Raw genomic sequence first — 26,021 nt, forward strand, 5'->3', positions numbered from 1 at the left:
CGAATCCTGTCGATACAGTTTAGTAAGATTTTGGTATATACCTCTCAGGGTCCTTAGGAAACCTAAAAAAGACAGATGTGGTATCTTCTTGTTTATGTATTTATTTATTTATTTAGCATCTGTGTCATCGTACAAACAGTACAAACGATATTCATTTTGTCATACATAGAAATTAACAATATAGAATATACAGAATAAAATTGTCTACAGTTGGATTTGTTATACACAGAAATTAAAATATAGAATGTAAAAAATTAAATTGTCTGTAATAAATGACAGCGAACTTACAGTTGCTGCGGTTTATTGCCCTCCACTATGTTCCCATTAGTACAAACCATTGTGTATACGGTATCAAAATAAACAACTACTAATCGCTTTCGCTTTCACGATCGCGCGGAACCCAACAATTTAACTTATCGGCCGCATGGCGTGCTGCTGGCGCACTACGGAACAAAATCGAGGCGAAGTGTCACGACTGTGATCTGTAGCGAGATTCAGATAAAGATCTATGGCATGAGTAAACGTATCACCGTAACCTCGTGTTTCATGATCTTTGGTTTCTAGAAGTTTGTTTGTGGACAAGAGTTCGAATTGCGGTTTCTTGACGAGCGCGTGTGGTAAGTTAAAAGTGATGTTTATCATATTGTTATAGAAAATATTGTTGTCGAAATTATGCAATAAAATTATTTGTAGTAAACAGTTTGCTGGGCATGACGATGAAAAGCTGCTTTACTTCATAAAGTCTGAACATTAATCTTCCTAGTGGAGGATGCCAAATATTTATATAGTGTATGTGTATTGGTAAAATAATTTGTTTATTTACTTATCACAAGGAAGTTATTTTAGGTCATTGAACTGGCACTTTCTGTTTACAACTTTATTCGTGGAAGACAGAAATTCGTTTAAGGGCGGCATGGATCATAATAGTGCGTGCGAATGACAGTACACCGAATGTGCAGTTAGCATTGTGGAATGAACAATGGCCGGAAAAAAGTATAACTAGTTTTAGGGAATATTTCTATTTTGGACTGATTCCTTAGACACTAATGTTACAAATGGTTTTTGTAGTTCGTTCAGTGCTGCGACAGAAATTTATTTACGAATGTAGGGGGTGTGAGCGCGTGGTTATTTGTGCGTGTTAAAGAAATAGCCAAGAGTTAATAATTTATCACTAATGTCACCGTTAAATGGTTATTGGAGTAATCACATGTTCTTATTAGTATGCTTCCATCTTATTAATGTTTCCGATTTTTGCAGGCACAATGGCTAGTTTACCCTTTGGCAAAGAGCAGCTAACACAGCTGCGTGCATTTATAAATATGTGTCGTACAAATCCAAAAATTATTAAGACAGCAGAACTGTCATTTTTCCGTGAATACTTGGAGGAACTTGGAGCAGAAATTCCTGAGGTTTCACCGACAAGTGGTCATGGAGATGGAGAAATGCCATCCCCAACAAAGGAGTCCAAGAAAGCTGAGCCACAGCCTGAACAGGATGAACCCAAAGTGGAAAGTGAAGAGAGTGATGTTGAATTAGACATGACAGGAGTTGTTGGTAAGAGACCTCAAATGGCTACAGCTGTTACAAATGTGGAAAGCTTTGGTTTTGTAGTAATATAGAAATGAAAACACATACAATGACCAGAATATGTAGTTTCTAACAACATGGAGGGTGTAAGGGGAAAAGGCTGTGTTAGAATATATTTCATGAATGTTGAAGTAAATTGCATGTTATTGTGGAATTGCCAAATGGTTGCTCATTTAATGGGCAGCCTTTTAACTGATCATAAGAACAACAGGTAAACTGAGAATATACCTAGAAAATATAGGTAAATGGGGCCTTAAAAAAAAATTCTAAAAATATTTACTGGCTGAAGATATCAGGTGAGATGTGATGAAATAATCATCATTCTTATGTTGTTGGTTTACTAGAGGACATGACTGCTTACAGGGTTTATATTTGTCGTGGAAATATTGAACATACCAATACCAATACCAATGGCTTTCTTTGACCAGTGGCATCACAAAAACGCAGTCTTAAACCACTCGTCAACATCCAATATCCTTAAAGTGTATTTGATAACGAGAATTATATTCATTCTCACAATTCCCCATTCATTGCCTTCATCAACTCATGAGCAAGCTGTCACCTGTACATTGTGCTCTACTGCAGATCAATTAGTTACTTATTGGCAAGTTCTGTGGATCATAATTATGACCTGTCACTATGTTGTGATATGAGTCAACTTTACTATTATAGTGCATATTTGAAGTGGGAAAGTATTTCATAATGCTGATCATTTACATGATTTCTTGATTTTTTAAAAAAATAAACATGTTCAATAACATATGCATAACTATATTCAGTCTCTTTCCCTGTGTAATTAAAAGTTAGTCAACTGTTTGACACATCAATCTCTTAATTCCGATATTATATGTTCACCCACAAGTTGCAGACTTGGACATTTAAGATGATTTGAAACATGACCTCCAGTTCATGTTATTATTGTAGACCACAATTAAGATTTTGTGTGTGTGTTCATGTCTGTACCAAGTCTCAGTCAGACTGTAACTTCCCAGCCTTATCTAGGCCATGTCATTGGATACACTACAAATGGGTCACTGCTACATGTTTTTCAGTAAGTAATAGTGAAGCAAAATAAAGATTGTCATTATTCAACCTCTTTATACGCTCATATGGTGTTGAAGGCCACATCATTATGTCATGAGTCAAAATTGATGACTGGCTTCAGTAGGTTCAGATGACCCTTTGTAGCATCAGTTATGCTTTTGTTGTTACAGAACACAATTATTATTGGGTCGAGTTGTTTAGTTGTTGAGGGTGCTTCTTCAGTGGGTGTTTATAACAATTTCTCATAATGTACCATTGGAATATTTCTCATTGCTAGACACATTCTGAACTGATTTTTATGTTAGCATAATGAGTGAGATTGGTGGAAAGAATGATGTGCAATTGTCCTTTTTTGCGTCTTGCACAGCAATTTGTATCCACGTTGCCATATTCTAACATATTGCTTTTGTAACTAACTTGATCATTAATAGATCTTATGACCATGATCCATTTAGCAACACTTGTTTTATGGTAAATGTATGCACATAATCACATATAAGTAAAAGATCTTTGAATGCAGTCTGCTCCCCTCTGCCATTTGCACCACTTCCGTTACTCCAACTCTTATTTGGTGGCTGGGAAACTTTGCTACATTTAAACAGCCAGTTGGAACTTTTTTCAAAATTTCTACCATATGCCATTTTGACCAATAAATTTAATTTGGTCTCTCCACTGACTGAATGACTGTGCTACTGATTTTACTAGTAAATATTAAAAGTGACTTCTTTAAAATGTTGTACTGTGTAAATATCAAATGACATGGGAAATTAGAGGCATTGAGTCATTGAAAGTCTCATAAATCAAAGGTTTTGCATGATCATGACATGGAAGAGTGTATTGGCTGGGGCAGACAACAGGCGGAGAGATATTTGGGAGTTGAGAGTCTTGGGGTAGAGTAGAGAGGAGTGTGGGGGTGGTGCTAGTGGAGATTGAAGCCAGGAGGATCACCATAACTAAGGATGTGTTACTAGGGCAACTACAATCTACACGTGGTTCAGGGAAGTTGCTGTTTGGGGCAAGGATCCAGATGGCCCAGGTTGGGAAGTAGCAGTTGAAATAGAGCACATCGTCCTCGGCAGCATGGTCTGTCACTGGATGTGAACTCTGTCTTGGCCACCATTTGGCGATGCACATTCTTTCAGGTGAACATTTGGTTGGTGGTCGTGACCACCTAAAACAATTTGCTGATACTGAAACAGAGCTGCTGAATGACATGACTGCTTCCATCCTGATTGAGTAGGACAAGCCTATTGTAGGACTAGTATTGTATGTGCTGGGTGGGTGTATCAGATTGAGTCTTCCACAGAGGAAGGTTCCACGTGGAAAGGGGTTGAGAGTGGGCGTTTCTTAATGGTGGACTAGTATATTGTGTAAATTGGGTGAGTGGTGGTATGCAATTTTGGGAAGGAAGAATTGTGTATAGAATAAAATGGTATAAAGTCGAAGCCCTGACGAAAGATACGGTACACTATTTCCAGTCCACAATGGGGGTTGCTTGTTTACAGCTGATTCTTGGGGATGGGGTAGGATTCAGGGTGTATGGAGATGTGGTGCGGAAAATCTGTCTGCAGAGTAGGTTTGAAGGATCGTGACTGTTTGTGAAAGCCTTGTGAGACAAGAGCTCAGCACCTTAGTGAGCTACCAACTACTAAATTATGTATGTTCTACCAGTACTTCCTATTACCATATTTGTAAAGCTCACAGAACATTATTTTTTGTTGTGCACTGGTTATCTTCAAAAATACAATAAAAAAGCAAATCCTTCTTTGCCTGATCTTAGATTTAAATATAGGGATGTCATAACATATTTAGGATAGTAACTTAATAATTTAGTAGATATAATAATGCTGTGGGACTGAAAAGTATAAATTAACATTGTACCTATGAAACATAACTCTTCTTCACAGTGCCAAGGGAAGTGTGACACATTGTATTACTTCATCCTAATCTTTATAATTTCCTTTTTTAAGAGGTTGAGCTTATTTTTCAGTCAAGATAGATAAAACTTTTGGTTCTTTTACCATGAAGAACCTAGAAATACATATTAAGTTTGGGAACAAATGAAAAACAGGCAAGATGAAAAGTAGAATGAATTCTTATGTAACTGATAGCCAATGCTACTTTTGTTTTTCAGGTGCACTGAGTATTTTATTGGGTCAACTGAAATTTGTAGTACCACCCTATGGTTTGACCCATAATGCATTGTGTTAAGTTACATGACATCATGGTGGTGTGACATATTTGGAATGGATTGTCAGGATGGCGATTCTTCTGGAAACTCTAGAATTCTCCAAGAATTGCATTATACATGGAAAAATGAGGGAATTTAAGGAATTTCATAAAATATCAGAGAATTTTGTGCTTTTTAACCTTGCATTGAAATTAAATTTTATTCTGGTTTATAAATCAAAATTTTTTAAATATTTAATATTTCAAAGTATGACAGTTATATCAATTTATTCCAGGTAAATTACTGATGCTTAAAAATTGCAGTTAAACTACTGTTTATTGCCAGTAAATCTCGGAATTTTGTTCAAGTCTCTTTTCAACTAGCCAATCTAATTGTGTTTACAGAGGGCGTGTTGGAAGGTGCTGTGGGGCTCTCTAGTGTGATGTTTATATTTCTGAATTGTTTGTGAGTGATTTTAGTGCTTCACTGAACTCCTTGAGTACTGTTTGTAAGAATAATGTTGGAAGGGTTTGTGGCAGTGAATGTTTAGATCATGGTCAGTTGTGTACATTGTGTCTACTGCTGGATCAATGCAGCCAGTGAGAGAGCCATGGTCAGACAATATGTTTCAAAGGAATGTTGGCACATTCTCATATTAGTACATCACTACCTCCAAAACTGTAACACATTCAGAAGAAACAGGCAGCTGTTTTGAGAACCAGAATTATTAATTAAAACTGTGCTATGGGTTCCAACTTAGCCACAACCTTGTAAATTATCATTAAAAAATTATGACAACAATGAAGAAAATAATTTTTTCTATTTCAGCAATACAAAATTTGTTTTCTTGCCTCTCATTGGTTACATTGCTATGTAAAACTGACATATTGCGAACCTATGAGCAGTAAAGAAACACCACAGTGACTGCTTCTATCTTGTTCTACACTTTAGCCACTTGTGGGGCTTAGTGATAATTTTGATGTCGGCAGTAATGGATAATACAGTGTTAGATCAAAAAGTAATGTCGTCTGCATCATAAAAAATAATAATGAACATATCACAGTTGAATTATTACAGATCTTAGCTTGAACCCTCCTGTGCATGAGACTGTTGTTCAACATAGTCATCGTGGATTTTTCACATTTGTGCCATCGTTGAATCCAGACATCAAAACCAATTTAGAAAAATTCAGGGTTTTGCTTCTTTACCCACGATTTTAAAGCTGCTATAACCCCATCCAAGTCATTGTAAAAATATAGGTCATTTTTTTAGGTCCAAACAGGTAGAAGTCAGATGGGGAGCATGAGACCCCGCTGACCGGCCTATTTTTGCAATCGCTTGGGTTATGAAAAATGCCATATGTGGGAGCACTCATTACTGCCTCCTTAAGGTTCTTAAGTGCGCTTACAGATGTTTTGCTGTTAATTGTGAGCTTGCAACATGTGTTCTCTCGTATCGCTTCATCGCGTGTCCTTGACTGGCGCCCGTGAGAAATGATGTCTGCCGACTACAGCACACAGTTTATCTGCAGTGTCCATTACTCCATTGCCAAACTTCTTCACCCAATGCTACGCATTGCTAATGTCCACTACAGCGTCCCCATGCACTTTTTTCGTGGATGAGGTTAAAAAAGCTTTAAAATCATGGGCCGGCCGCGGTGGCCGAGCGGTTCTTGAGTGTGCACATGTGCGTGGTGACGGTTGAAATTTTGTGTTGTGTAGAGGACAGTTCAATCTATGATTTGCATGGGAGATGGCGTGTAGACCATAATAAAATTCCTGCAGTTATTTGGTTTAATTGTGAATATGTGTAGTGTTATATTTGTGTAGAAGGTACAAGATTGACCAAAGTAGCTGCATATCGGACCCGTTGTAATATGTGCGGCGTTTTCGATGGGACAGCATGTGGCACCACAGTGAGACAGCGAACTGCTACAAATGGGTTACTTCAAAACTGTTACGAATGGGTTACTTCAAAGACAGTTCCAAGCCATAGGCCATGTTGCACACATTCAAATGGCTCCAAACCACCTCCATTTGTGACTTCACTGGTGTCAAGTGAGAGCTCATTGACGGGCAGGGTGGAGGTCTCTTGTATTTTCTGATGAAAGCTGGTTCTGCCTCATAACATGTTGGTTAGGAGGAGGCTGGTAGAGGGCCTACAACCAAACTGTCTGTGTGCTAGACACACTGGACCTATACCTGGAGTAATGGTCTGGGGTGCAATTGCATATGACAGTAGAGGCAATCTTGTGGTTATCCCACACATCCTGACTACAAATTGTATGTCAGTCTTCTGATTCAAACTGTTGTGCTGCCATTCATAAACAGCATTACCGGGAGAGTCTGCCAGTAGGACAACACTCACGCACATTCTACTGTTGTAACCCAACATGCTCTACAGGGTGTCATGACGTTTCCTTGGCCTGCTTGATCACCATATCTTTCTCCAATTAAGAACATATGGTTCATCATCAGGAGACAATTCCAGCATCATCCATGACCAGCATTAATTATCCCTGTATTGACTGACCAAGTACATGAGGCATGGCACTCCATCCCACAAACCAACATCCAGCACCTGTACAACACAGTGCATGCATATTTGTATACTTGCATTCAACAATCTGGCGGTGATAATGGTTATTAATGCGTCAGCATTTCACATTTTCACTGGCTTATCTTGCGCCTAATTTAACCTGTGATCTTGCAATGTTAATCGCTTACACGTGTTACCTAGACAAACATGTTCCTAAAATTTCATTATGCTACATTAATTATTTTCTGGTGGTGAGCCAGCCGGAGTGGCTGAGTGGTTCTAGTCGCTACTGTCGGAACCGCGCGACTGCTACGATCGCAGGTTCGAATCCTGCCTCGGGCATGGATGTGTGTGATGCCCTTAGGTTAGTTAGGTTTAAGTAGTTCTAAGGTCTAGGGGACTAATGACCTCAGAAGTTAAGTCCCATAGTGCTCAGAGCCATTTGAACAATTTTTTTTCTGGTGATGATTTTTTCTTTTTTTTTCTTTCTTTTTTTCCCCTTTGTCTATAGCTCAAGTGCTGTATTAGATACTGGATTTTTGAGTTGTGTATGGTTTTGTAGTACCATGGATTTCTTTTGTGTTACTTTTGAGTGGCATGTTTTGAAGCCATGTGTGGGTGTGTGGTGTCCTGAACTACATTTGAGCTACATAGGTCAAGTGAAATTTCTGATACCAGTTTTTTTTATTGTGATTTTGTTTTTCACTTGGTGAGGGTTTTGTTCCCTTGATTTTTGTATTAGTTTTTGTTTCGTTTTTCTTCCATATTAGGCTTGTATATTTATTTTGTCCCCATCGAAAACCCCAAAATATGGTGGTTGTCCTGCTACATTAATGTTATTTCTACAATTACATATTTTTCATACTATCTGTGTGTGTGTGTGTGTGTGTGTGTGTGTGTGTGTGTGTGTGTGTGCGTGCGTGCGTGTGTGTGTAATTAATTATGTTATGGTCACTGTATTGTATAGAGATTAGATTAGATTCAGTTTTTGTTCCATAGATCCAAAAAAATGAGATGATTCTCGTGGGTGTGGAATATGTCAGAAAGTATAACATAAAACATTTGAATATAATACTTACTACCCTGATCATTTGTCAGGAGATTGTCGAAATAGGTGAATATAATGCAATAAACTGGAACAGCTAATATTTACAGAATTTACATGCTGTCAGAATGAAACACTTTTGCACTATTAATAAATTTATCGTACACAAAATACCTAATCTTGACTGTTGTGACCAAGTGATGTCAAAACTGATATCAAACAAATATTTTTACTTAAACTGCCTTAACACTCTCAGTTAAGATATTCATCTATGGAGCAGGAGGAGTTGCCTATCAAAAAGTCTTTCAAACTCTGTTTAAACCGTTCTTTATCTGAAACCAAGTTTTCAGTGGTTGCTGGCAATTTATTGAAAATGTGTGTTCCTGAATATTTGGACCAAGGTAAGTGATTTTAGGTCTTTATGTAGATTGTTCTTATTCCTAGTGTTGATACTATGTATTGAGCTATTGGTTGGAAATAGGGATGTATTACTTGCAACAGATTTCATTAAGGAATAAATGTACTGAGAAGCAGTGGTAGAATACCAAGTTCCTTGAACATGTTTCCACATGCTGTTCTTGAAGATACACGACAAATGATTCTTATCACACACTCTCGCACCCTAAAAACTTATGCTCGGTTTGATGAGTTGCCCCTGAATATGAACCCGTATGACATAATAGAATGAAAGTAAGCAGAGTATGCATTTTTTTTGTATTTATATCTCCTACATCTGACATCATTCTCACGGCAAATACAGACTTGTTTAGGCGCTTAAGCAGTTCTGTGGTATGCGCTTCCCAACTGAATTTATTATCAAGTTGTAATCCCAGAAATTTAACACTGTCAGCCTCTTCAATCTGCATGTCTTCATAGGTTATACACATGCTGGAAGGAAACCTCTTACAGGTTATAAACTGCATATAGTAGGTCTTCTCAAAGTGTAATGACAGTGAATTAGCTTTAAACCGCTTATTAATGTCAGTAAAATATGATTAGCGGCTATTTGTAATTCTGTACCTGACTTGCTGCTTATTGCAATGTTTGTATTATCTGCAAACAAAACAAACTTAGCATATAACAGTTGAGAGGTCATTAATTTACACAAGAAAAAGCAATGGACTCAAGATGGAACCTTTAGGAACACCACATGTAACTAATTCCCAGTCAGATGAAGACTGACTGCTTACTGCACAAGAATTTTTGCAATGACGCCCTTTGTTTCCTGTTAGATAGATGAGACTCGAACCATTTTGCAGCACTGCTGATGACACAGTAATATTCTAATTTACTTAAGGGAATGCTGTTGTCCACACAGTCAAAGGGTTTTGACAGGTCACAGAAAATACCAGTAGCCACTAATTTATTATCTAAATAATTAAGTACATTCTCATTGTAAGTGTAAATTGCTTTCTCTATATCAGAACCCTTAAGAAATCCAAACTGTGACTTGGACAATGTATTATTTGCAGTCAGATGCATAAGGAGACGCTTGAAAGGCTTAACGTCAGCATACTGTATCCAGCCTGGAAATGTTCCACTGATATGAGATTTATTACCCAAATAACTTAAGATAGAATGCAACTCGCATGAGCAGTCTTTGATCAACTTTGTTGATATGTTATCATACCCACTGGAATACCTACATTTTAAGGATTTTATGATGGATGCTACCTCTTTGGGACACCCTGCGGGTCCGGGGGTTAGAATAGGCCTGAGGTATTCCTGCTTGTCGTAAGAGGCGGCTAAAAAGAGTCTCATACTTTTTGGCCCTACGAGTCCAGGTCCCATTCTATGGTTTGATGTGCCACTTTCAAAATTCTGAAGAAGTGCGGGCCATATGGGGAAGCATGGCTTATGTGGTGCACAAGTTATCCGTACTGGCCTTAGATTCGATCTCCTGAATCTCTTGTCATGGCTTTGTGTCTTCACTTGCAATTCGACTATTTGGGCCAGGACACTTTCCGGGGTATGTCTTCTTCTGTTGTCTCCTGTACTCTTTTGCCCCCATGACAATATTGGATTTATCTGCACCTAATATCCAGCACAGTAGCCAGTCCGTTGTGGTGGGGCTGTCATGTATCCATTTGGTGGGGGCCCCCTGACAATACAGGGATTGCACTGCTGATGATGCCTAAGCTCCCCACATACGCCAATTTAGAACAGCGGGGTGTTCATTTCATCCGGCACGTTTACAGGGACCCAAAGACAACAGAGTTGCTACCGGTGCCTTCATCTTGGCCTTCGAGGGTGATTCAATGCCTGAAAAGGTCAACGTTTACCACCGTGACATTAAACCATACATCCTTCCCCGTATGTGGTGCTTTAAGTGCTGGAAGTTGGGGCACATGTCTTCACGCTGCACTTCCAGCACCACATGTCGAGACTGCGGACGTCCACTGCACCCAGATACTCCATGTACGCCTCTTCCCACTTGAATCAGCTGTGGAGAGCACTCCCCCCCCCCCCTCCCCCCCCCCCAGCGCCCCCCTGCTCGCCAGACTGTCCAGTGCTCGGAAAGGAGCATAAAATCATGGAGTGCAAGACCCTGGACTGGTTGACTGACCAAGAGGCTAAACATAAATTTGAAAGATTACACCCCATTCGGCTAATGTTGACATATGCTGCAGCTGCGTAACCATCACTGTCCCAAGTGCCAGTGGCTCCTCACTCTGTGCCATGAACAGTGGGCCCTTCGGGTCACCAGAATATGTCCACCCCCTTGGTACGGGACAAATCCTCCTCCATTGCTTCCACAGCACCTACTCGGGAGTAAGACTGCCTCAAACTCAGGGGACATTGGTCTCCTCCCCCATGCCGGAGAAGCAACAGCCTCCTCTGGCTCTTCTCATGCGGAAGGGGTTCCTTGGGGCCCTCTCTCCCAAGGTCTCCACTAATGCCACGCCCGAGATCCAGTCTTCATCTGTGCCTGAAGCTGCTATGGAGAAATTTTCCCAGCAAGCCCCTAAAGAGAAGCGAGAGAGAAAACAAACTAAGAAGAAGTCTGCTAAGAAACAGGACCCTCTCGTGGCTCCATCACTGCCACTCCCTATTAGTTCTGCACCTGAGGATGAGGTCGAGATCTTAGCGTCCCCTGCGGACCTGGATCGCACTGATGCCTCATTGACCATAGAAGTGACCACAAATATCAATCAGTGGCAGCAGGTGACCCTGAGACATAAGTTGCCTCATTGCGCACTTCATGCCTTCCCAGCCTCATGATAATGTCATTCTCCAGTGGGATTGCGGCAGTTTCCACCTCCTGACTGAGCTATGGCAACTCTTGAGCTTTACTCCTGCTTTCTGCGTTGCCCTTCAGGAAACCTGGTTCCTGGAAATGCAGACCCTTGTCCTCCACAACTATAGGGGATATTACAAGAACTGTAGTGACTATAATAGTGACAGGTGGAATTTGTGCCTATGTCCTGAACTCGACCTGTGCCTCTTCAAACCCCTCTTGAAGCTGCGACTGTCAGGATAAGTACGACACAGGAAATAATGTGTGTAGTGTATATCTTCTTCCAGATGGTGCAGTACCCCTGAATGAATGTATTGGCTACACTGGTTGAGGAACTCTCCAAACCTTTCCTACTTTTGGGAGATTTTAATGTTCATAATCCCCTTGTGGGGTGGCACCGTGCTTACTGTCCAAGGCAGAGATTTCGAAAATTTACTGTCACAACTCGATCTCTGCCTCTTAAATACAGGTGCCCCACACATTTCAGTATGGCACATGGCACATATTCGGCCATTGATCTCTCGGTTTGTAGTCCTGGTGGCCTTCTCCCATCTATCCCTGGAGAGCCCATGAGACCTGTGTGGTAGTGACCACTTCCCCATCTTCCTGTCACTGCCCCGGAGTCAAGCCTATGGACACCTACCCCAATGGGCTTTAAACAAGGCAGACTGGGTGGCTTTCACCTCTGCTGTCACCATTGAATCTCTCCCACATAGTAACATTGATGTGGTGGTTGAGCAGGTAACTACAATGATTGTTTCTGCGGTGGAAAATGTGATCCCTTGTCCTTTGTGGGGCCTCTGGTGGAAAGACAGCCCCTTAGTGGTCGCCGGAAGTCACTGAGGCAATTAATGAGTCTCGGTGAGCTCTACAGCGGCATAAGTGGCACCCTTTCCAGGAGCACCTCATAGCGTTTTAAACAGCTCTGTTCCCTCATTTGCTAGTGTATCAAAAGACGGAAACAGGAGTGTTGGGAGAGAGAAATCCCGATCTTTTGGTGCCATATGTCACCTTCCCAAGTCTGGGCAAAGATCAAATGAGTTTTTGGGTACCAGACCCCAACATAAACATGATTGCTGATAACTTTGTTGAGCACTATGCTCAGATCTCTGTGTCGGAGAATTGCCCCTCAACCTTTCTAAAATTGCGGATGGAAGGGAGAGTCATCTCTTTCTCTACACGCCACAGTGAACCATAAAATGCCCCATTTATGGAGTGGGAGCTCCTTAGTGCCCTTGCATGATGCCCCGACACAGTTCCTGGGCCAGAGCGGATCCACAGTCAGATGATTAAACATCTCTCATCTGACTACAAGTGACATCTCCTCGTGATCTTCAACCGTATCTGGCGCGATGGCGTCTTTCCATCACACTGGCGGGAGAGCACCATCATGCCAGTGCTCAAACCAGGCAAAAACCTGCTTGGTGTGGATAGCTATTGGCCCATCAGCCTCACAAATGTTCTTTGTAAGCTGCTGGAACGTATGGTGTGTCGGCAGTTGGGTTGGGTCCTGGAGTCACATGGCCTACTGGCTCCGTGTGGTTTCCAGCTTGGTCACTCTACTACTGATAATTTTGTGTCCCTCGAGTCTGCCATCTGAACAGCCGTTTTCAGACACCAATGCCTTGTTGCCGTCTTTTTTGATTTACGAAAAGCGTATGACATGACCTGGTGACATCATATCCTTTCCACATCATAGGAGTGGGGTCTCTGAGGCCTGCTCCTGATTTTTGTCCAGCATTTCCTGTCGCTTCGTACTTACTTTCCATGCCTAAGTTGGTGCCACCCATATCCAGGAAATGGGGTCCTGCAGGACTCTGTATTGAGTGTATCTCTATTTTTAGTGGCCACTGATGATCTAGCAGCAGCTGTAGGGCCGTCCATCTCACCTTCTCTGTATGCAGACGGCTTCTGCATTTCGTACTCCTTCGCTAGTACTGGTGTTACTGAGCGGCACATACAGGGAGCCATCCACAAGGCATAGTCATGGGCTCTAGATCATGGCTTCCATCTTTCGGCCACACAGTTTTGTGTTATGCACTTCTGTCAGTGTTATACCATTCGTCTGGATCCAGAACTTTACCTTACTGCCGATCCCCTCACTGTAGCTGAGAGATATTGATTTTTAGGACTGTTTTTCGACATCTAATTGACTTGGCTTCCTCATCTTTGTCAGCTTAAGCAGAAGTGCTGGCAGCACCTCTATGCCCTCCGCTGCCTAAGCAACAACTGGGGTGCAGATTGCTCTACGCTGCTGCAGCTCTATAGAGCCCTTGTTTGATCCCTCCTTGACAATGGGAGTCTGGTTTATGGTTCGGTGGTGCCCTCATGATTGCATTAACTCGACCCAGTGCACCACTGTGGTGTTTGACTAGCAACTGGAGCTTTTAGGACAAGTTCAGTGACCAGCATTCTGGCAGAGGCTGGAGTCCCTCCATTGCAGGTCAGCCGTGCACAACTGCTCACCAGTTACATTGCACATGTTCGTAGTTCTGCTGTGCATCTGAATTACCGTCTCCTTTTCCCACCCACGGCAGGTCATCTCCCGCTTTGGCTTCCTAGCTCAGGGCTTACAGTTGCAGTTTGCATCTGATCCCTTCTATCTCAACTGGAGTCCTTGCCTTTACCACCTATACTCGAGGTCCATTCGTGTATACCTCCATGGTGAACATGTAGGCCGCAGCTTTGCCTGGACCTTTCCCCAAGGACTCGGATCACCCCACGGCTCTCCGCTGTCACTTCCTCTCGATTCTTGGCATGTACTGGGGCCATGAAGTGGTATACACTGACAGCTCGATGGCTGATGGTCACGTTGGCTTCATGTATGTCCATGGAGGACATATCGAACAGCATTCCTTGCCCAATGGCTGCAGTGTTTTCACTGGAGAGATGGTGGCTGTATCTCGTGCTCCTGAGCACATCCGTTTATGCCATTGGGAGTTGTTTCCTATGTATACTGACTCCTTGAGTAGTGTACAAGCTATTGATCAGTGCTACCCTTGTCATCCTTTGGTAGCAACCATCCAGGAGTCCACCTCTGCCCTGGAACGGTCCGCTCGTTCAGTGGTGTTTGTGTGGACCCCAGGATGCGTCGGAATCCCAGGCAATGAACTTGCTGATGGGCTTGCCAAACAGGCTACACAGAAACCGTTTATGGAGATTGGCATTTCAATTACTGACCTGCATTCATTTTTAAGCTAACAGGTTTTGCGCCTTTAGTAGACGGAATGGAATAGTCTCATTAAGCACAACAAACTGCACGCCATGAAGGAGACTGTGAATGTGTGGCAGTCCTCCATGTGGGCCTCTCGCAGGGACTCTCTGGTTCTCTGTCGGCTCCACATTGGCCACACTTGGGTGACCCATGGCTACCTCCTGAAGACCCGCCCATATTCTGGTGCACTGTCACAATTTGACTGCGCTGTGATGAAATCTTTGGTTACCGGACTCATTCACGCTAATTTTATCTGACAGTGCCTCATTAGCCGATTTAATTATATGTTTTATTCATGAGGGTGGCTTTTATCACTTGATCTAAGTTTTAGTGCATGTCCTTTGTCCCTCTGTGTCCTTCACCCTAGTGCTTTTAGGGTGGAGGTTTTAACGTGTTGCAGCATGGCTGGCTTCTCCTTTTTTATTCTCATGGTCAGCCAGCCGTTGTTATCCGTTTTGTCGTTTTAATCTCTTCTACCTGTTTCTTGGGTTTCTGTGTTTTTCTTCTCCCGATAACCCCAAGCTGTCAGTAACAGAAATGAAGTACTTGTTTAAGAGGTTTGCAACACTACATGTACTTTTTACCAATGTCTCATTTATTTTTAGAGCTATCTATTCCTCTTCCTTTTTGGCCCCACTGGTGTCTGTCTGCACTATATCCCATACAGTTTTTATTTTGTTGCATGATGTAATTATGTTTTTCCCATAATAAAGCCACTTTGATTTCTGGATTATTTGCTTAAACATTTTGCTGTATTTTTGTAATACATTCCAATTCTAACTTGAGAGCTGTTCCTGGATAGTAGATACAGTATCTTTTTTGACTCATATGATATCTTTATTCTGTGCGTAATCCACAGTTTATTTTTTTACTTCTGTGTGATTTGAGTTATTTTTAGGGGAAAACAGTGGAGGTAACTTTACTAATGAATGCATTGTATTTTCCATTTGAGTCAGAAGTATTGTAGACATCTATCCAGTTTATGTTTCTGAGCAATTTCCTGAATTTCTCAATTATTGACTTGTTTATTACCCTCCTGTACTCAGGTTTAATAGATTTTTTATCGTGGCAAGTTTCAACGTTCAACACAAGATGCTGCATGTCATAATCAGAGAGTCCATATACTATTGGTTTTGTGACATGCCTTTTTCCTTAGCTTTGTCTACAAAGATGTTATCAATAGCAGTCTCAGAGCATTTACATATCCTAGTAGCAAAATTCACAGCAGGAACTAAATTGAACGATAGTGTTACTGATTGCGATAATTGTTCGCTGACAGAGCTTCTCAATAAATTCACATTAAAATCTCCAGCAACCACTATTTCCTTCCGTTTCCTTTTCTTTCTAAAAAAAATAAACCGTGAGTTGGGACAGCAGAGCTTCCAGATTTTTTATGAAGAGGTTAAAATTTCCTGAAGGTGATCTGTATATACCTACTATAATAAAGTACTTATTATGAAATACTTCTTCTGTTGCACAAGCTTCTAAAGTGCTGCTCTGAGCAAAATTTATCAACATCAATATTCTTGAAATCAAAACAGTTTCTGGCAAATATGGCAACTCCTCCTTTCTCCATATTTTCTCTACAGAAATAAGAAGCTAACTTGAATCCTGTTACATTTAACATATCTATACCATTGGTCACATGATGTTCAGAGAGGCAGATTATATCAACTGGTTTGCTCAACTCTAATTCTTCAACACAAATAAGCAACTCATTAAGCTTAACCCTTAGTCCTCAGATATTCTGATGCATTAATGATAACTGCTTTTGTGCACTGGCTGAATTACAACTGGATGAACCTAATTTTCCTGCCAATTTCTCTAGTTTCAATCAGAGGCTGTCTGCATGAATTGTGTACATTAAAATTTGCTTTCTGGCTCCCTGTTTTATCAATGTGAATGGCATTTTCAGCCTGCCTCTAAACATCTTTTGTTTCTGCCCTCCCTACCCTTAAGAAAAAGAAAGGGGAAAAAAATAAAAAAAACCTGCTGATCGGTCACTTGTAACCACTGGTACTTAACTACTTGTGACAGTGCCCCCCTGCCCCCCTCCCACTCCCCCCACCCCCCATCCCTTGCTCCCCTGAAGTTATTTGCTTTTAGCCCAGACAGTTTTCCCGTCCCTTTCCAGTTGAGGTGGAGGCCATACCTATTAAATTCCCACTTGCTAATAGAGTAAACAGGAACCACACTTCATATGAGACTCCATATCTGATCTAAGCAGCCATTCCACCTATAAATTAACTCTCCTAATAGAAGAGTTTAAATGAGGCCCGTCATGGCACCTCAAAGCAGACACAAGCCCCATACCAGTATGTCTCGTTGCTGAAGCTGTCTTTACTAGGTCACTCGCAGTTGAATAATTAGGGTTCCTATATATGCTGTTGCCTGTCCCACCCACTATTACCGCAGTGTCTTCCTTTGTGAAGTCTTTACGAAGCAAACCTAAATCCTGTATCACCTGATCCAGACTAGCACTAGGTTTAAAAAAAAGCTGTGACCTGGTGACCTGATCCTAGTTCATTCTGCAACAGTTGGCCAGCACCTCTACCATGTGAACTATCTAACAACAAAACTTTCTTCTTCTTCTTCTTCTTCTTCTTCTTCACAGCTTCATCTGGCTTCTTACATTTCAAACACTTTTTTGAAAGTTTGTTGTGTCCTGTCTACTCCTACATCTATTTGTGGCTCATCAGTTTCCAAGTGTGACAACAGATCAAACCTTTTTTCCACATTCACAACCACACTGTCTGACAACATCCCATTCCTATTTCTTCCATAACATGTTGTCACTTCCCACCTCTCTTTTCCCTACCCCCCCCCCCCCCCCCCTTTTTCCAGATCTTGTTTCACTTTGTCTATACACTTGAAATAGGGGTGTCTGCCATCTTAATGAGTTTGAGAGTCAGATCTGACAAGATATACTGCAATCTTTGGTTTTGCCTGGTCACCTGATTTTCTGGTCACTGGTAATTCTTCTGACTGCAAAATTAAAGTTGCTATCCAATCAGAAATTATAAAATGGAGGATAAAGTAAATGAACCTGGCCATGTTGGAAAAATGGAGGAGATGTTGTCCCAGTGCCATGTATTCTTAGGAGTAGGTTGGATATCATCTTTCCATCACCTGAGGTAGGTAGTTCAGAACATACAGTTTTAATAATTGTAATACATTTGAACTTAGAACATTGTTTTTTGTTGTTGAGCAGTAATTTAGAGATAGTGATTCTGTTTTTATTGCACAAATTCTTTTTGTTGATATTTTGATGTTGCACAATATGCATCTGCTATTGTGTAATATGGAGGAGGTATTGTGTGGATATACATCAAGGTGAAAATCAAACAATGGAAAATCCAGGGTCGAATCTAACTAAGTTGCCACTTACCACATACTGGAGATGCTGAATTGAAGATATGCACAACAGAAAGATTGTCAAACAGACCTTCATCGGAATTAAACACACACAAAACACGTAAACGCAGCTCACATGCACATTATCACAATCTCTGCCTGCCAAGGTCTATTTGGCTGAAAGCTAGCTTGTGTGACAGTCTTTTTGTTGTGCGTATCCGCGACTGTGTGGTGAGTAGCAATCTGTTGGTTTCATAATATTACTGAAAATGTAAGGAAATTGTATCTAGGAATGGTAAATGATTGCTTATTCACTATTCATAAAGTAACATAAAGGTGCAAAATTATTGAAGCTTTTGTAATCTCTTGTTGACATCCTGCCTGTCGGCTTCTGTCTTGGGTTCTTTGGCCGATGTTCATTTGGCATTTCTGACATCGCAATAAGTGTCTGGCATTGTCAAAGCTTTACCCAACATAAACTTTGTCCCCTATGAAGTAATCCCCCCTTAGGTATAATACAATTATGTAAATACTTTTTCCATTCTTGGAAGCACTTCTGGATCTCACGTTTTGTTATGCTGTTCATCTCGTTTAGCAATTTCGGTTTTACTTGCACAAAGGTGGCAAAAAATTGTCCTTTTATAGTACTCTTCAGCCTCGGGAATAGAAAGACGTTGCAGGAGGCCATGTCCAGCAAATATGGCAGCTGAGGCAACAAAGGTTTTGTTTTCTTCCAAAAAAATTACAAACATTGAGGTGTGAGCAGGAGTATTATCATGTTGCAGTCTCCAAGAGTATTGCCACAATTTTGGTCATTTTCTTCAGATTACTTCACACAGACAACACACAACTTCCAGGTAGTATTTCTTATTGGCCATACAACCGAAAGGTAGGAACTCATGATGCACTATCCCAATGAAATTGAAGAAAACAGTAAGAAGAACCTCCACATATGGTTGACCTTGTCGAATTTTTTTCGGTCTTGGATCATCAGGCAGTTTCTATTGCACCGATTGGACCTTGATTTTGGCATCATACTTGCATACCCATGTATTGTACCTGTTATAACCTTAAGTAGAAGTTTTGGGTCGTTGTCTGCTTCATTCAGCAATTCCTGAGCAATGTCTACGCAATATTGTTTTTGGTCGATATTCAACAATTTCGGAACAAACTTTGCTGCTATACATTTTGTGCCCAAAACATGAAAAAATTGCTTGACATGAACCAAAGGATTCACAGAGATCATTGGAAACCTCTATCATGGTGATTTTCCAGAACCATTTTCTGTCCTCCTTCCGCACTGTTGTTAGTAATTGGTGTGCTAAGGTGTCCAGGGTGGTTGTTGTCCTCAAAGCCATCTGGACCCTCTTCGAAACATTTATACCTCTCATAAACTATTGTCTTACTCATAGTAGATTTTTTCATTGTTGTGACAAGGGGTTTTGTGGATTGAAATATCTAAAAACCAAGAAAAGTCAATCACTCACCCAACAATTGTGTCTACCTACATCTATACTCTGCAAGTCACCATGGAGTGCATGGCAGAGAGTACGTCCCATTGTACAAGTAATTAGGGTTTTTTCCCATTCCATTCACATCTGGAGCATGGAAAGAATGATTGTGTGAATGGCCATCTGTGTGCTGTAATTATTCTACCTTGTACTCACAATCTCTGTGAGTGATATGTAGAGGGTCGTAGTATATTTCTAGAGTCATCGTTTAAAGCTGGTTCTTTAAACTTTGTTAGTAGACTTCCTCAGGATAGTGTACATCTATCTTTACAGGTCTGCGCAGATAAGAAAGGTGCAGTCCGCATCCACACGGTCCTAATTCGCAACCGCATCCGCAGCAATTAATCCGTATCCGCAAATTCCTTATCTGCATCCACATATATTTAAGTTTTGAATGAGTAATTAACAGTAATAGACAGTAGTACTTAGAATTATGGTATGTAACGACATAGTCATTGTTAGGGTGCCATTTCTCTGACAACTTAACTACTTTTGACTTCTTAAATCACGGGAAATGCTCTATACCTACTCTAAAGCTGACTATCCCAAACAGGAAAGCATTGGCACTCCGGAGCGCACACAGTAGCGCCTCGGATCTTGTGAGGTTGGAAACGCTATTTAAAAAAATGAAATTCAATGTAATAGTATTAAATGATGAAAATATGTGTATAGAAACAATTATATTTCGCTGCTCTTGTGCCAAGGCATCTAAAAATGACGATGGTTTTAAACTGTTACTAGCACATTGCATCATTTACCGACAGTTTTTGTACTCACTGCTTGGATGTGTTAAATTTTGAAGCCATTCATGTCAGCTGATGATTATATTATGGCTTATGCGTTCAGTCCTCGTCATTTCCAGGTGAAAATATTTACAGTATTAGGCCTACACTGCAAAATGCTGGCACACCTGTGTAAAAGTTAAACTGCCAGCAATAATTGAGGTTGTCTGGAAGAAATAATTTGTCTTCCGAGGAGTGACAACAAAATCAGTGCTTATAGAAATTAGGAGTCCATTTAGCTTTAGCTAAAAATATGTTTGAAATCTCGAACCTCACCTTTTGGCTGATTTATCGAATTATGACCTAACTATAAATGAAATGTCTGTCTCATTCCCAACTAAACAAAGTTTTTCACACTTTAAAACATGCTCCTCAACATCGGTCTAAATTACTAAGACAAAATTTGCAGTAGTTTTTGCAGTTAATACTTTCAATGTTAATTTTTTTTTCAGTGTTCAATGGAACTGCAAACGCTTTCAAGATGTCTATATAAAAACCACTGTCCCATAACTTCAAATGTGAGGATTTGAATAGTTTGTAAGTTTTCAATGTGATCAGAATAATCTTTCAAGGGCTATCGCAGTCACAACTTGTTTGTGGTCGCGAACTGTAGATTGAAGTCCCACTTGTAATTAATTACAAGGCCCGCCATGCCACCGCTCTGGCCAGGCTGTTTCACTGTTCACAAAGAGCGACAATGCTCGGCGGCTGCAAATGTTTCTGTAGTGCATGCTAAAATTTATGTAGGCACTTATGAGATCATCATTACCTAGTTTAATAATATTGATGTGTTAGCTGTTGAATGTTCTTGTTGCGAAGAGTAAAAACTTAGAATTGAGCTCTTTAATTTGAAAATTACAACAAAACAAATTGCTTGTTAAATATTTCCTTCTTTTACCTAATGCTACTTAAATGTTCTTGTTGGAAATAGTGAAAATATTAACAATATGTTGAGGAAATTCTTTACTATAAATATTACAATAAAAACTCACAGGCTTCAGATTAAATCTTTTCATCTCTGCTTGCTTCTGATTCAAATTCTGTAAACGAAAGAATCAGATGAAAAAAAATTGTAACTAATTCAGATAAGCCCAAAAAATACAGTGAAGTAAGAGAAGCTGTACAAGTACCTTTTTACTTTGGAAGGTTACTATGCAGGAACATGATGTCATCAATCGTCTGTGGCTTCAAAGACGTGCGTCGGTCCTGCATTATTTGTCCCGCAGTAGAGAAGCTTCTCTCAGATGGCGTGCTGGACACTGGAATGCAGTGCACGAAGTATGCGAGTTTGGAAAGATGCGGATAGATGTTTTCACATCCATGTTACCAAGCTATCAGGTCGATGCCTTCCGAAAATTGGACTTTATCATTTGTATATCTGAGAATTTCATCTGATGCAAAGTCAAGATCTCTCTTTGATTCATCTTCTGAGGAATCTTCAAATTCATTAAAAAGTACGCCAGACTTCGTTTTTTTTTTTTTAAGGAATTCCAGATGTTGTTTACCCCTTATCTTTTAACTGTGGACAATTTCTCGCAACATAATTTTTCGCTTCCTTTACAACTTCATCTTCTTTGGCACTGCTAAGAAATTTTAGGTTTTTATATTCTGGACTCAAAAACGTTGCAAGTTTATGGGTTACTGTTACGTTCCATTTGCTGATTAAAATAGATTTGGCTGTACTCTTTAAATCTATCAGAAATGGGCTCTCACCATCATTTTTTTCAAGGAAGGAGAGAAATTTTAACTCCCACAACACATAAATAAAGCGTAGGGGTTTTGGAGGCTTCAAGATCACAAGAAGCTGTTTTAAATGGTGTCAGAAAGGTTATTATATCTTGTCTATAGAATCAGTCAAATTATCTTGATGTTTCTCTGACAAAATTGACAGAACTTCAAACCATTGTGAATTAATATCCAATTTACTGTTCCATCGTGTGTCTATATCTCCTTTCAGTGACCTCTGAAGGCGATTCTGAAGACCAGATCTTTTAAAGAAAGTTGTGATAGCGCGACAGAAATTTATTAGTCCCTGTACGTGTCACTCTTCTCATCATTCGCGTCTCTCCGAGTCGTGTGCTCCAGCACAGTATTAAGAATGTGTGTTGAGCACGAAGAAAGAACTCTCACTGATCACGTTGTCACTCAGTCACTACAAAGCGCTAACTGAAGGCAGCAGAAAATTGCAACGGGCACCTGTCTGGTAGACAGTAGGCAGGTTTGCCACCCAGAGAGCACTTCACAAGCCACACAAAAGACACGGTCGCGGAAACGGATTAGGCGCAGGTCTCTTGGGTACAGCTACATCGGTCGTAGCCAGGGGCTGAGGACAACAGATATCTGCTCTATCCGGGCCCTGCAAGGTTCCAAGAACATCAACAGACTTGAAGTTTTCAACTAACATGGCAACATACGTACTGGGCAGATACCTTTTCGTTATCCGCAGGTGACCTGCGGATATCCGCATCCACGCAGACCTCTATCTATCTTCAAGAGTCTGCCTGTTCATTTCTTTCAGCATCTTCATTACACCCTTTTGCGTCAAACAAAGTTGTGGCCATTCACTGCCCTTCACTGCCACTGTATATGTCCAATATCCCCCGTTAGAGTATTTGGACTGTGTGCTTCATACTTGAGCAGTATTGTGGAATGGGTTGCACAAGGGATTTGTTGACACATATCAAACAAAACTGTGACCATTCATGCTGCCCTTCTCTGTATACATTCAATACCCCTTGTTAGTCCTAATTGGTATGGGTCGCACACACTTGAGCAATGTTTTAGAATGGGTAGCACTAGTGATTTGTAAGCAATCTCCTTGGTAGGTTGATTGCATTTCCCCAGTATTCTACCAGTAAACTGAGGTCTACCACCTGCTTTAACCACAACTGAATGTATGTGATCATTCCATTTAATATCACTACAAGCCTTTACACCCATGTGTTTGTATGAGTTGCCTGATTCCAACTGTGACTCAATGATATTATAGACCTAAGGTACTACATTTTTTTGTTTTGTTAAATGTTTGTTAGATACATGTAACAGGTGTGAAAATTGCACACTTTTCTAAGTTAGTTGTGTTTTTATGTTTGAACACACACAGTTGTGAGACACTTCTGGTTTTCGATTTCATACTGTTTGAGTACTTCAAATTTTCTGTGTTAGTTGTGGAAAGGTGCATGGTAAACATTTTGAACTGAATACGGTGTTTAAACATATTCACCCATATTTGACCTCTTAACTGCATATATCTTTCCAAAAAATTCTGGACAGCAGCTTCTATTCATTGCAGGGACACACATTGACAAATCGTGTGTAGTACATTTTTTATTAGTATAGCATGTAATTTTTGTGACAAGTCTTCTGTTAAATTCTCATACACCAAAGACAGGATTGGTTTGCATTGTTGTCACATGGTGAATAGTTATCAAATTTTCAAGTGAATTGATCTGACGTGAATAAAACATCAGTTCACCCAAAGACGTTTGAGGAGTTTCAATTTGGGGCTGTGAGCAAGCCATTTAGCTTGACAGGCTGGATACAATCACTGTCATGCTGATATATATTAGGACTGATTCCAAATCTTGTCAGAGTATGGGAAGCATTCTGCTGTATAAAATGTTTTTATAAACTCAATATTAAGTTGTTGTTGTTGTTGTTGTTGTGGTCTTCAGTCCTGAGACTGGTTTGATGCAGCTCTCCATGCTACTCTATCTTGTGCAAGCTCCTTCATCTCCCAGTACCTACTGCAACCTACATCCTTCTGAATCTGCTTATTGTAGTCATCTATTGGTCTCCCTCTACGATTTTTACCCTCCACGCTGCCCTCTAATACTAAATTGGTGATCCCTTGATGCCTCAGAACATGTCCCTTCTTCTGGTCAAGTTGTGCCACAAACTTCTCTTCTCCCCAATTCTATTCAATACCTCCTCATTAGTTATGTGATCTACCCATCTAATCTTCAGCATTCTTCTCTAGCACCACATTTCGAAAGCTTCTATTCTCTTCTTGTCCAAACTATTTATCGTCGCATGTTTCACTTCCATAGAAGGCTACACTTCATACAAATACTTTCAGAAATGTCTTCCTGACACTTAAATCTATACTCGATGTTAACAAATTTCTCTTCTTCAGAAACGCTTTCCTTGCCATTGCCAGTCTACATTTTATATCCTCTCTACTTCGACCATCATCAGTTATTTTACTCCCCAAATAGCAAAACTCCTTTACTACTTTAAGTGTCTCATTTCCTAATCTAATTCCCTCAGCATCCCCCGACATAATTCGACCACATTCCATTATCCTCATTTTGCTTTTGTTGATGCTCATCTTATATCCTCCTTTCAAGACACTCTCCATTCCATTCAACTGCTTTTCCAAGTCCTCTGCTGTCTCTGCAGAATTACGATGTCATCGGCGAACCTCAACATTTTTATTTATTCTCCATGGATTTTAATACCTACCCCGAATTTTTTTTTGTTTCCTTCACTGCTTGCTCAATATACAGATTGAATAACATCGGGGAGAGGCTACAACCCTGTCTCACGCCTTTTCCAACCACTGCTTCCCTTTCATGCCCCTCGACTCTTATGACTGCCATCTGGTTTCTGTACAAATTGTAAATAGCCTTTTGCTCCCTGTATTTTACCCCTGCTACCTTCAGAATTTGAAAGAGAGTATTCCAATCAACATTGTCAAAAGCTTTCTCAAAGTCTACAAATACTAGAAACGTTAGGTTTGCCCTTCCTTAATCTAGCTTCTAACATAAGTCGTAGGGACAGTATTGCCTCACGTGTTCCAACATTTCTACAGAATCCAAACTGATCTTCCCCGAGGTCGGCTTCTACTAGTTTTTCCATTCGTCTGTAAGAATTCGTGTTAGTGTTTTGCAGCTGTGACTTATTAAACTGATAGTTCGGTAATTTTCACATCTGTCAGCACCTGCTTTCTTTGGGATTGGAATTATTATATTCTTCTTGAAGTCTGAGGGTATTTTGCCTGTCTCATACATCTTGCTCACCAGATGGTAGAGTTTTGTCAGGACTGGCTCTCCCAAGGCCGTCAGTAGTTCCAATGGAATGTTGTCTACTCTGGGTGCCTTGTTTCGACTCAGGTCTTTCAGTGCTCTGTCAAACTCTTCACGCAGTATCAGATCTCCCATTTCATCTTCATCTACATCCTCTTCCATTTCCATAATATTATCCTCAAGTACATCGCCCTTGTATAGACCCTCTGTATACTCCTTCCACCTTTCTGCTCTCCCTTCTTTGCTTAGAACTGGGTTTCCATCTGAGCTCTTGATGTTCATACAAGTGGTTCTCTTATTATGTTATTATGTATTAAGTATGCAGTCAAATAAAACTAATGATTTCAGAACAAAGTAAGAAAAACATCCCTTACTGCAGGACATACAGTTCCAGCGTATTTCATGGCTATATGTAATATGAAATTTTCAAATAAAAAAGGGACGAATTTCGCTAGAAAACCAATGTAATTCAGAAATAGGTGGACTTCTCAAAACTGGAAAGAATTGATGA

At 40.4% G+C, this 26,021-nt stretch overlaps 1 protein-coding gene across 1 annotated transcript in view; it reads left to right on the forward strand.

Annotated features, from left to right (window-relative positions):
• The first annotated feature begins 265 nt into the window (after positions 1 to 265).
• LOC126281611 (putative protein FAM10A4) overlaps positions 266 to 26,021 on the forward strand; it is a 203,812-nt gene continuing 178,056 nt past the window's right edge. Inside the window, exons 1-2 of the mRNA XM_049980721.1 lie at positions 266 to 617; positions 1,258 to 1,554. Coding sequence (XP_049836678.1) covers positions 1,263 to 1,554 — 292 coding nt within the window. The 5' untranslated portion in view covers positions 266 to 617; positions 1,258 to 1,262. The remainder of the gene's footprint in view (positions 618 to 1,257; positions 1,555 to 26,021) is intronic.

Source organism: Schistocerca gregaria, chromosome 7 (genome assembly GCF_023897955.1).
Source record: "Schistocerca gregaria isolate iqSchGreg1 chromosome 7, iqSchGreg1.2, whole genome shotgun sequence".
NCBI classification, from domain to species: domain Eukaryota; kingdom Metazoa; phylum Arthropoda; class Insecta; order Orthoptera; family Acrididae; genus Schistocerca; species Schistocerca gregaria.